Source organism: Sebastes umbrosus, chromosome 6 (genome assembly GCF_015220745.1).
Source record: "Sebastes umbrosus isolate fSebUmb1 chromosome 6, fSebUmb1.pri, whole genome shotgun sequence".
Classification (NCBI taxonomy): domain Eukaryota; kingdom Metazoa; phylum Chordata; class Actinopteri; order Perciformes; family Sebastidae; genus Sebastes; species Sebastes umbrosus.
In genome coordinates, this window is record NC_051274.1 from 27,384,970 (window position 1) to 27,397,395 (window position 12,426).

The following is a 12,426-nucleotide window of genomic DNA, read 5'->3' on the forward strand; positions in this document are numbered from 1 at the left end:
ATATATAGAGCTGTGAAGGACATCAGCTGACAGGAAGTAAACATTAACCCAGACTGTTGCCTAGCAGCGCAATTCCGTTGCAGGTCCATTGAAATGCACTGAAATGGCATATTCAGACAGACAGTATGAGGAAAACAAAGTTTTTTTTTGAAAATTAAAGGTCCAACATTTTAAAAAAGTGAGAATTTCAGGTCTTTTATATCATAAAACAGGTTTGAGTGCTATATTAATACTGTTAATCTATCAAAACGATCAATATACGGAGAAATACACACAACCCAAATTCAGAAATTGTGCGTGTGAAACAAGACAATAGGATTTATGTCCATTTGTGATGTCACAAATATACAAAATATATATATAGATCATCACACGGTTTCATTTTGAATGTGACCCAGTTTATTTCCTGTTGCAGTGTATGTGAATGACATCAGCTGACAGGAAGTAAACATGGACCCAAACTGTTGCCAAACAACACAATTCTGTTGCAATTCTGTTGAAATGCACTAAAACGGAGCGTTTTAGAAAGAGGGTAAATACAGGTATATTCAGGCAGACAGTATGAGGAAAATAAAGTTGTTTTTTTTAATTTTAAATCATGTAAACATGTTCTGGAAGAAACAAAAAATACAATTATTAACCTGAAAATTAGTATGATATGAGACCTTTAAATATTAAGTTATAAAATGTTTATAAATAACACTCCCTTAGAAAGTTAAGCTTGAACCCACAGAAGAGAAAACAGACTTGTAAATATGAGCATGAGTACATTCAAATGCTAAATTTCTGGTAATTAAAAGCTCAAGAAATACACTGTAATTATTAGAATTTGTGTTGGTAGTAATAATAGAGAAGTTTACATCTAACCTCATGACCCTCTGCTGCCCCCGTGCGGTGGACTGTCTCTACTACACCCCTCCAAACGGAACCAAAGTGGTATCGTCCATTAGTGAAACCAACATGGAGGCTCTGGTAGAGTAAACACATCTTCACTGAGGTGAAATGTTCAATCAAGTCCAAAGGAGGAGATGCAATCATTGACAGAGTAAAGAGGATGAATGCATGAACTGATCTGCAGCAAACCCTCCTCAGACTCAGGCCTGTGTTAACCCTCCAAGCTGCAGCTGATAACGGTTTACTGCTTGATGCATGAGTCTGCAGCTGTCTGAGCTGCTCGTGTTGACGGTGCACGGTGCGACAGGTCGGTGATGGAACCGGGACAAGTCACCGGGGTGTACGGAGAGGTCAGCGGCCTCCCGGCTCCGGTTGCTGCACATGTGAGTGAAGAGCAGCTCCCAGAGGTCCGGATATACACCGTTAACACAGGTGAGCTGCAGGTGACCCTCTATCTGTCTGTCCATTTCAATTAAAGGTCGCATATTGTAAAACAGTGAGATTTGCATGTCTTTTATATTATAAAGCAGGTTTAAGTGCTATATAATACTGTTAAACTATCAAAACACTCACTATATGGAGAAATACACACAGGCTGAACTTGAGTGCTTGGAGTCGAGGTGCGTTCAGGTGCGGTATAAAGGTCGGAATTTCTACTTTCCAGCGATACCAAGCATCGTAGAATGAATTAAAATGGTTTTAAAAGGTGCATGCATTTTGCAAGCATCCTCAGGTTTAAACAGTTGCCATAAAGATAATGTCTAAAGCAAGATATTTTAAAGTTGAATAATAAACAACAAACATGCTGCACTATACTGTATACTGACTGTGCAATATCATTATTACTACTCAGGTGTAATTCATACTGTGCAATATCATTATTACTACTCAGGTGTAATTCATACTGTGCAATATCATTATTACTACTCAGGTGTAATTCATACTGTGCATTATCATTATTACTACTCAGGTGTAATTCATACTGTGCAATATTTTCAGGTGGAATTTCATTTCATTCTCACTGTGCAATATCATTTTTCCACTTGTGCAATTTCTTTTAATAGTCTGTTTATTGTCAGTACTGTATATACTGCTCCTATTTGTATACTTCCTTCTATTTAAATGGTTCATATTTTGTTTCACTTTGTTCAGCTCTTTTTTTTACTGTGTTAGCTGATGCTTTTTGTTTTTTGCATTATCCCCTTTGCTGCTGTACACTGCAAATTTCCCCACTGTGGGACTAATAAAGGAATATCCTATCTTATCTTATGAGAGTGACAGTAAATATAATAGTACATTTTGAGAAATTACTGGAAGTTAAATTTGTAATAATAACTTGTGTGTATTTGTGATCAACTAATTATGATCCTTTAAACCAGGAAGATTGCCTTTTCTGGCCAAGATCCTAAAATAGAAACACATGAGGTTGAAGATTTTGCCTCTTGGGCTTCTGTGTGTCTACACGTTTTTATCACATAGGTGTGGATAAATTAAATAATTAAGTGTCTCTTTATTTAACCCAACTTTTAAAACTTCTCTCCGTGTCTCCACATTCAGAGTGGAGTCAGAGCGACCTGGTTCGAGGCTCCAGACTTCGCTACTCGCAGCAGTGGACTCTGATCACAGACAGCAACGACCACAAGAGCATCAGAACCGTCCTCCCTCCAGGACCCTGTGTACCTTTGTCTGGAGAGTAAGAACAAACACACAAACACACAAACACACACACACACACACACACAAAATATTGTGAGAAGGTCGGTAGGTTGGTGCACTTCTGGAGTTGCTGCACAATTTGTTGTAATACTGACTGACCCTCATTTTATTAATTTGAACCCTCTGAAATTTCACTGAGATCTTGTTATTGGCATTTGTTAACAAAAGAAAAATGCAGATTTATTACAACTTTGAATGCAAATTCATCCATGTTGCTGCAGCCTGAATATGAGATCTGAGCTGCAACATATGTGAAAATCTGGTCATAAATTTGTCATTGGTGACAAAAGTGCGGAACATACTTCTGCAAACACTTTTTTCATTTATTGAATTTTATAACATCATAAATAATATTCTCACCATTCATTCTTCCAGACCAACTGTAATTTAAGTCACAATTTTCAAAATAATGTCAGAAAACATTAGATAATTGGCAGAAAAGATTTACTGGCCACTTTTAGGATTAAAGAGCAACTTAACAGCAACTGGAAACCACGTCTTAGCTTTACTTTATTTATTGACAAAATGATAACATACAAAACTATTCAGGTAAATAGTAACAGCACTTGCACAAAAACTTAGAAAGTGATTCAGAAAATTTCTGTTTGTGAATGAAAAGTTTTGCATATAGAATAATTAAAATTTATCAGATGTTGAAGAGCGCCATCATCTGGATTATATGTCTTTTCTCTGCTTTAACTTCTCACCTTGCTGCAGTGATGTAGCAGTGAGCCGTCACTGTGGGTGTGGTTGGTTACAGTGAAGCGTTGCTCTTCAGCCTGATGTTGAGTTGTTTTTTTCTCTTCTGCTCTTCAGGTTACTGAGTGGAGTCTCTCCTGTTCGAGGTTTGAGGGCCGTTATCAGGGAAATAAGTGGCCACCAGCTCCTCGAGGTGAGAGAAACAGACTGCAGTATCCTCTGTGAGATCAATGTTTGAGCATTTTGACACACTGTTGTTGTTTCTGTTCAGATATGGGACCACCAGGGCCTCAGGAAATGCCTCAACCTGACTGCTTTCAACAAACACGGCAGAGTGTACGACGACGGTGAGAAGGATGTTTTTACACACTTTTTCTTGTTTCTGCCAACATGAAAGAAAATAGCTCAGCATCGCTGGCACATCAACCTACATAGTGTTTTTCACTTTTGTGAAGTAAGCGGGCTGTTGCGCTCTTTTATTTATTGTTTTGTGTTTATGTGTTTATAGAAAAACTTATTAGTGTGTGTGTGTGTGTGTGTGTGTTTCCAGTCCAGTTTGGCTGTCTGTCGTGGTCGGAGTGCGAGAACAGACTGCTGTATGTAGCTGAGAAGTCCAAGAACACAATACAAACATATGATGATGAATCTGCATGCAGGAAGGTATTACACACACACCTGATCGATATGATCTTGCATTAAGATGAATGACAAGCAAATTGTAAAGGATAGTTATTTATTTACAACAAATCTTTAAAGAAACAGTGTGTAACATTTCAGGGGATCTTTTAGCAGAAATGGAATATAATATTTATAACCATGTTTAAATTTGTGTATAAACACCTGAAACGAAGAATCCTTGTGTTTTCATTAGTTTAGAATGAGCCGTTACCACGGTTTTGGACTCGGTGGCTCACGTTACCACAGTCTTGGAAAGGGAGGAGCGGGTGGAGGGGTACTCAGTTGGTTGCAATCTGCAACCACACCACTAGATGTCTAGAAAATGACATTCATGTCATTAACTGCACAGAAAAGTGTTGATGTGTCACTTACTTTGCTTGTGTGTGTGTTCTTGTGCCCAACCAGGACAGGAGTGTGTACAGTGAAGACTGGGGCGAGGCTCTGACCAATAAGAGCGTTCCAGTGATTTGTGTGGTGAATCTGCAGAGCGGCTCAGTCGGCGTTCTGCAGGGCGTCCCGCCTGCTGTCTCACCTGGACAGGTGAGGACAGACAGAGAGACTTCTTTCAGCTACTTCATCTGACGCTGCAGGATCTTTTTGTTTTGGGACTGTTAGTGTGTGATGGTCAAGTGGGAATTCAGTGTCCCAGTGTGTCGAAGTATAAATGCCAGCGCAGATTGATTTGACATCTTTAATAATACTGAGTGTGCGTATGTTTGTGTGTTGTCCTCCAGGCTCTGTGGGCTCCCGGCAGTCGGTCGGTGTTTTTTGTCGGTTGGTACCACGAACCGTTCAGACTCGGACTGAAGTTCTGCTCCAACCGCAGGTTAGATATGCTTTGTTGTCTGATTCAGCCTGAAACAGCAGCAACTTAAGCACATAAGTAAGCAAAAATAATGTCAAGTGAATTTATATGTATCCAAAAATCTAAAGTTTTGATTTGGATAATTAAAAAAAAGAAAGAAACTATCATTAGAAAACAGCAGCGACCGAGCAGAAACAATGTTAAACATTTGGTTTATTGAGTCGTGTAAGAATATAGTTTAATTGTATAAAGTAGCAGGGCTCAAACTACACAGTGGAAATTACAGTTTCATTTTGTTTCTCTGTTTCAGGTCAGCGTTATTCAAGCTGGAACTGGATGGAAACTGTGGTGAGCACATTTGTCTTTGTGTCTTTGTTAATGAATCACACTGACACACTCTGACCCCTGTACGTCCTCCTCCCTCCAAACCAGAGCGTCTCTCTGTGGACAACGTGTCGGTGTCCTGTCCCAGGCTGAGTCCAGACGGGTCCACGCTGATCTACCTGCAGGGTCGCGTGTTTGGTCCTCACAACCAGTGCCTCAGTCTGCAGCAGGTACATTCACTGTGTGTGTGTGTGTGTGTATCAGTGTATCAGTGTATCAGTGTATCTGTGTTTTCCTGCTGTTAACAGTGACTGTTGATCCTCCACAGTTGGATCTGAAGAGCGGGAAGACGTCCACACTGTTGGATGTTGTCCACAGACCACAGACTGGTAGGTTACACACTGTTAACACTAATGGTGTGGCTCTACGGATGGCAATGTTGATTGTTTTTAACACACATTCATGGTCTCCAGAGGATGAATTGTAGTAACTTTGGTGACCCTCTGACTTTTCATCTTGTGCCATCATCAGGTCAAAATTGTAATTTGTCCAGTACTCTACCAACCTGCAAAAATAATGACATTCCCATCAACCTCAGCTGTATCTCTTTGTGTTTAGTGCTATATAGCAAATGTTAGCAGCATGCTAACACACTACATTAAGATGGTCAATATGCTGAACATCAGCTGATATCAGCATTTAGCTCAAAGAACAGCTGTGGCCAAGTATAGACTCACAGAACCGCCAATGTATCTGTACACTCTTGTAAACTTTTATACATAGTTTTTGTATATTTTTCTCCATGGTGTTGTTTATACAGTAATACCAGAGTTATTAATACAGATGATATCGTGCATGTTTTTTTTTCAACACAATATTATAGTCCTCCCTTTTTTTTTTTAACATCTGGCACTTTCATCTAGACGGCTTGTTTGTGCAAATTGGCACCTTTCAGCTGTGTTAAAGCTGCAGTTGGTAACTTACAGTCACTATATCCTGACAGTAGTAGACAGTGATTGACAGCTGCTGTAGAGACTGCTCGGCTCTGATTGGTTGTTTTCCTTTCGGGCACGTTGAAATATTGCAAATGCCATTAGGAGCAACAGAAGACACAGAGGAATGGGATTTTTTTTTCACAGATTATCTGTCTCGTACAATACTGTCAGGATATAGCAACAGTTTTATCATATTTGCTCAAAGTTACTGAGTGCAGCTTCAATGACTTGAATATACCTCATCTGTACAATATGATAAATTTACATTACTATCTTTGTCCAGAGCAACTTGCTCATTATTCATGACCTTACTTATAAATGCAATTCTTGTTTGGCACATTAATGTCCAGTTTTGCAGTGACTGTTTTATAAAGCTGGTAATTCTTGAATTAACTAAAATTGGTCGGTGCAACAACATTCCAGTAAAATGTAAGAAGCCCTTAATGAAGCAGGATAAAAGAGCTGATATAGGGAGAGTGAGAGTGCTCGATGGAAGAGCAGTGTTTATAGATATAAAAAATTAAATAGTAAAACGTTGATTCTCTTCATGTTTCTCTGTTTCAGGTGAGTTTGCAGGTGTGTATGAGGCTCTACCTCCCTGCTGCTGGTCTGCAGACGGTCAGAGAGTGATGTTCAGCAGTGCCCGCAGAAACTGGAAGGTAACAGACACATATTTATGGAATAGTTTGACATCACTAACTAACGCGCTTTATCTCATTTGTGTAATCGGTACACAAGCAAAAATGTAAAGATCACAACTTGTGTTGATCAGTGAGCTTTAGAGGTTGTTGTAGGTGGATTTAGTTACCTTTGGGCAGAGCCAGGCTAGCTGTTTCCCTTCGCTTCCAGTCTTCATGCTAAGCTAAGCTAATCAAGTCCTGGCTCTTGCTACATAATCAATACACGGACACGAGAGTGGTATCGATTTTCTCGTCTGACTCTCGGCCAGAAAGCAAATAAGGATATTTCCCAAATTGTCGAATTATTCCTTTAATGAAAATACCAATAAAGCACACAATTTTTTCTGCATTTTTGCTAATATATTTTATAATTTTGTTTTCATCACGTCATCGTGTGCACACTTTTTCCATGACTCATTTATTCTCTCCTTCTCTTTCTCAGGATCTCTTTATGGTCGACAGAAGATCAAACAAAGTCACCTCCCTCTCTGATAGTAAGAGTCGATCCTCTCCTCCTCCTCCTCCTCCTCCTCCTCTTCCTCCTCTCTCTCTTCTGTCCTCATCTCCATCTCTTCTTTTCCCTCTTCCTCCTCCTCCTCCTCCTCCTCCTCCTCCTCTCTGTCTTCTGTCCTCATCTCCATCTCTTCTTTTCCCTCTTCCTCCTCCTCCTCCTCCTCATCCTCCTCCTCCTCCTTTCTCTCATCCTCCCCTCTCTCCTCAGCTTCCGCCTCCTCCTTCCCCCTGTTGGCCTCCCCATCCTCCCCCATCTCCTGCTTTTCTTCCTTATCCTCCTTTTCTTCCCCCTCCTCCTGCTGTTCCTCCGTCTCCTCTTTCATCTCATCTTCCTCCTAGCCACCCTCTTCCCCCACCTCCCCATTTTCCTTTTCCTCCATTTCCACTTCCTCCCCCTTATTCTGACTCTCACCTTCCTGATCCTCCTCCTCCTCCTCCTCCTCCTCCTTTTCCTCATCTTCCACCTTGTCATCTTCATCAGGAGCACAAGAGAGAACAGGAAGGTACGACAAGACCAACAGGCTTAAAGGGAAAGTTTGGGTGTTTTGAAGTGGGGTTGTATGAGGTACTTATTCATAGTGAGTGTATTACCTACAGTAGATGACGGTCAGTGCACCCCCAGTTTGGAGAAGCAGACAGGAGTTACCGCACGGAAGCAAAGCAATGTACTGCCGTGGACGGGGCCGGCAGCAAAACGTATTTTTGCTTCCTAAAATAAAGTCCCACCTTTCGGAAAGAGCTGTCTGACGGCAAGGTAAACTGAAAAAAAAATTCTAAATATAGTGTACAGGTAAACTGATATTCTCCAAACTGGGGGCGTGCCGACTGTCATCTACTGTAGGTAATACACTGACTATTGATAAGTACCTCATACAACCAACAAAACACCCAAACTATGTCTTTAGGAAGAAGTTCTCAGGTGAAGATTTTATTGCAAGAGCTGAATGTTGCTGGCAAATTACAATTAATACATTACAGTTAAGATAATTTAACTATTCAAAGCAAAATTGTTTTATTTCAAATGTATCTTCTGTGCATCATCTACATCTGTGATTTGGATATACAAGTGCTGGACATAATATCATCAACATCTGTACAAGTTAATATGGGTATATCATTTCAAAATCCCTTTACCAGATCTTCGTGTCCTGGCTTTCCGTCATCACTTCTTTCTCTCTCTTTACTCCTGTCTTTGTTGTTGCCTCCTCTCGTCTGCAGGTCTCTCTGATCTGTCAGTTTATGGCAGCTGGAAGCTGCTGACAGTCCAGAAGGACCTGATGGTCGTCTGCTGCTCCAGCCCGAACACACCTCCCACTCTGGTCAGACTGCACACACACACATTAATTATGCTAAAATACAGTTTACTGCGTTGTTAAACAAGACTATTCAGATGAAAATGAATTTACATGTGTGTGTCTGTGTGTGTGTTTGCAGAGGGCGGGTTTCCTCCCCTCAGCAGGTGAGGCTGTGACCTGGCGAACCCTGCAGAAGCCCGTCATGACCTTTGACTTCCACTGGAAAGTTGTAGATGTTACACCTCCACCAGAGGAGAACAACGCACACTACTGTGAGCATGAGACACACACACACACACACACACACACTCGCACACACACACACACACACACACACACGCACACACACACACACACACACACACACTCACACTCGCATACTCACTCGCTCGCACTCTCTCTCGCACACTTACTTGCTCGCTCACTCACTCTTTCTTGCTCACTCTCACGCTCTCTGTGTCTCTCTCAGCTGGTTTAGACTTCGGGGCTGTCCTGGTTAAACCGTCCCGTCCCTTCCATGAAGCCAAGACACCTCTGGTCGTCTTCATCCACGGTCTGTGTTTACTTATCTGTGTGGTTTCGGTTTCCAGGATGGAAACATATTGAAACATATTGAAAAATATTGCTTGATTTATATTACCTTTGTTTGCTCCACCAGGTGGCCCCCACTCCCAGTTCTCAGCAGAGTGGAACAGCACCACAGCTGGACTGACTAAACTCGGCTTAGCTGTGCTCATGGGTGAGACGCCTCTGTTTCTCTCAGACACAAACACTGGCACTCACTTTACTGTACTGATTAACTGTAAAAGTCTGTTTTTGTGTTATAAAATCTGTGGAAAACTGTTTTATTATGGTGAAAACCAGTAATTGACTAAAACAGTAATCCTCCTAAATTCACATCATAAAACGGCTTTTCCGTTTCTCTTTTGATTTAGCGGTGTTCCCTTTCTCTCCCACTTTGTGTCTCTGTCTCTAGTGAACTACCGGGGATCCACAGGGTTCGGCCAGGACAGCATTTTATCCTTGATTGGTCAGATTGGAACCCAGGATGTAAAAGATGTGCAGGTATGGGCTGACACAGAGTCCTGGATAGAGTGAGGTTGGCAACAACAAAATAAAATCTGTGAAATATTTAAGAATTTCAAATATTGACGATTGGAGTTGTGATGATTATGGAGGAAAAAGGACAAATTGCACGCAGGTAGAAGGCTGTCACACTTTTTTAGTCAGTCATGTGTTGTCTATTAAGAGCTCAGTGTCATCCTGGAGTTTAAAATAATTTGTCTTTACCCAGAGGGCCGTGCTCACTGCGCTGAAGAGGGACACCACCCTTGACCCCGAACGACTGGCTGTGATTGGTGGTTCTCACGGGGGTTTCCTGTCTTGTCATCTGGTTGGTCAGTACCCAGAGTTCTACAGAGCGTGTGCGGCCAGGAACCCCGTCATCAATGCTGCTACTCTAGTGGGCACCAGTGACATAGTAGACTGGTGAGACAACAACGCGTCCACACACGAGCTTTAGCTCCACTGCAACACATCCAAAAGTTTGAAAGTTCTCATCCTCTTATCTGTGTCTTCAGGCGTTACACCAGTATGGGATTTCAGTACTCATATGACCAGATACCCACTGCTGAAGCCCTGGCTGCCATGTTGGAGAAGTCACCCATCACACATGCTGCTCAGGTCAGACACACACTTTGAATACAGAATTTTAATCATAACGTACAAATAACCAACATACTCTTAAACCAGAAACTATTATCTACACCAAGCATAAGTCTGGGAGGGCATCAATCTCGCGTTTACGCGCATATTGTCGAGAAAAAAGGTTTGAAATGTAAAACGAGTAAAAAAAAACAAACAAACATCTGATACGCTTGCCGTTTAGATGGGGGGCAATTGTGGTTTGTATTCATTCAATCAAACATTAGAGCAGTAGTCGTTGCAGACACACCTGGCGGATATCTGCACTCTGAGTGCACTTTTCTAGTTTCTATTCTGCAATTTATGAAGCTGCCTTGATAACAAGAAAGAAATCTTAAAATGCACTTGCAGCTTCTAGAGCCTGAAGTTCTCACTAGACCCCAAACTTCGAAAGTTGATGTTAAAGTGATGGTTTTGCTATTCTTACAGCCTTATCAGTAGTTTGTTCTGCATGAGGTAATGGAGTTTTTTCCATTCCATGGCAATCTGTCCATTAGATTTCTGTATAAGTGTCAATTTTGACTTGACTGTTGAACTGAATTAGGATTTATTCAGAGGGGACCAAGAGAATTCATTGCAAATTGCTAAAGTGGAAATCCAGCTATTAGTTTTCTAGACACAGGACATTGTCATGGGCCAACACACACTTGGTTTCATGTCTGTGTGTTTGTTTGTAGATCAAGGCTCCAGTGTTACTGATGCTTGGGGGCAGAGACAGGCGAGTGTCTCCTCACCAGGGTCTGGAGCTCTATAAAGCACTGAAGAGCAGAGCCTCAACGGTCAGGTACAACAAAGCATACATTCAATACACCCAATAAACAACCCTGATCCAAAACAACAGAGGTTATTTTGTCCTCACCCTCATCAAGAATAATAATTGTGACTATTAAGACTTTAAGGTTTTTAGCTGTGCCCATCGTTCTGTTTGTCCATCCAGATTGTTGTGGTTTCCAGAAGACGGACACTCTCTGTCCAGAGTGGACACGCAGGCCGACTGCTTCCTCAACACAGTGCTGTGGCTGCACCAGCATCTCTGAACTCACACACACAAAATTACCTTCACACCGGGGCGGCTGTGGCTCAGAGAGGAGAGCAGGTCGTCCACCAATCGGAAGGTCAAGGTTCGATCCCTGGCTGCTCCGGTCACATGTCGACGTGTCCTTGAGCAAGACACTTCACCCCAAATTGCTCCAGAGTATTGAGTATTTAGATTAGATCCTGATGGGCAAAGTTGGCACCTTAGCAGCCTCTGACATCAGTGTGTGAATGTGTGTATGAATGGGTGAATGCTGACATGTAGTGTAAAGAGCTTTGAGTGGTCAGAAGACTAGAAAAGCGCTATATAAATGCAAGTCCATTCACCATTTACCATAGTGTTCTAAAAAAGTATTAATATTTCAAACGGTTTCAACACTCCTTTTCTGCGGTATCGATACACAGGTACCAGCTGAACTTTCTGCTCTCTCTTCTCTCCGACAGCGAGTTGAAACACACACACTGCTAGTTATCTTTTAATAAAAATCTAAAATTTTATGCACTCAATGTTGTCAATTTTTCCCTCATGGTATTGAAAAATGGTGTCAAATATCGATATGTTTCAAGGTATTCAAAGTTAGAAATCCCAGTATTGTGACAACACTATAGCATGGACAATCTTGAAAACACATCTGCCTTTTTAACAACAAAAATATTTTACAATGTACCTCATTTTGCAAAATAATTTCCAAATCAAAGCATGTAATAAACAAAAAACCTGTATTAACGTATAGATTTTGTCATGTTTGGTTACTCAGTGCTGCTCATGAAAAGTGTCCCAAACTATTACTAACACATTTATTTATTAATTATTTCACACAATGATAAAACAAACTTCATATTATTCCTTTCTCATCTCCCAAGATCACGACATAACTTTAAGCATGTTGAGACTGAGTCAAGTCTGCAGTTTTAATAATTTTCTACAAATAAATTATAATAGACAGTGCAGGCTGGCGAAGATATTATACAGTAAATGTAATTTGTACAATGTCCAGCAGATGGCGGTATCTGTCTGTCGTAACTGTTTTCCTTTTCTCTTAAACATTTATCCCATTAATATCATACCAGCTTTATGATTGTGTGTA

At 41.1% G+C, this 12,426-nt stretch overlaps 1 protein-coding gene across 2 annotated transcripts; it reads left to right on the forward strand.

Moving 5' to 3' along the window:
* Window positions 1-917: 917 nt before the first annotated feature.
* Window positions 918-12,069, forward strand: zgc:136971 (S9 family peptidase). Of its 2 annotated transcripts, XM_037773518.1 has the most exons (21): window positions 921-1,326; window positions 2,452-2,587; window positions 3,427-3,502; window positions 3,581-3,656; window positions 3,860-3,969; window positions 4,393-4,527; window positions 4,722-4,813; window positions 5,103-5,140; window positions 5,225-5,346; window positions 5,445-5,505; window positions 6,676-6,770; window positions 7,234-7,285; window positions 8,523-8,623; window positions 8,739-8,871; window positions 9,069-9,152; window positions 9,258-9,338; window positions 9,576-9,664; window positions 9,894-10,087; window positions 10,180-10,282; window positions 10,981-11,087; window positions 11,241-12,069. In XM_037773518.1, the coding sequence occupies exons 1-21, from the start codon at window positions 1,209-1,211 to the stop codon at window positions 11,338-11,340; spliced, it is 2,103 nt and encodes a 700-aa protein (XP_037629446.1). In that variant the 5' UTR covers window positions 921-1,208; the 3' UTR covers window positions 11,341-12,069. The 2 variants fall into 2 exon arrangements, with proteins under 2 accessions (XP_037629447.1, XP_037629446.1); XM_037773519.1 differs by lacking the exon at window positions 9,069-9,152 and having other exon boundaries at window positions 918-1,326.
* Window positions 12,070-12,426: the final 357 nt, after the last annotated feature.

Excerpts from the sequence above, each read along its gene's own strand:
- zgc:136971 (XM_037773518.1), top strand. The coding sequence starts at position 1,209 with ATGGAACCGGGACAAGTCACCGGGGTGTACGGAGAGGTCAGCGGCCTC. Across the intron at positions 6,771-7,233 it reads GTGCCCGCAGAAACTGGAAG|GATCTCTTTATGGTCGACAG; the intron begins GTAACAGACACA and ends TCTCTTTCTCAG. Across the intron at positions 9,339-9,575 it reads CGGCTTAGCTGTGCTCATGG|TGAACTACCGGGGATCCACA; the intron begins GTGAGACGCCTC and ends CTCTGTCTCTAG.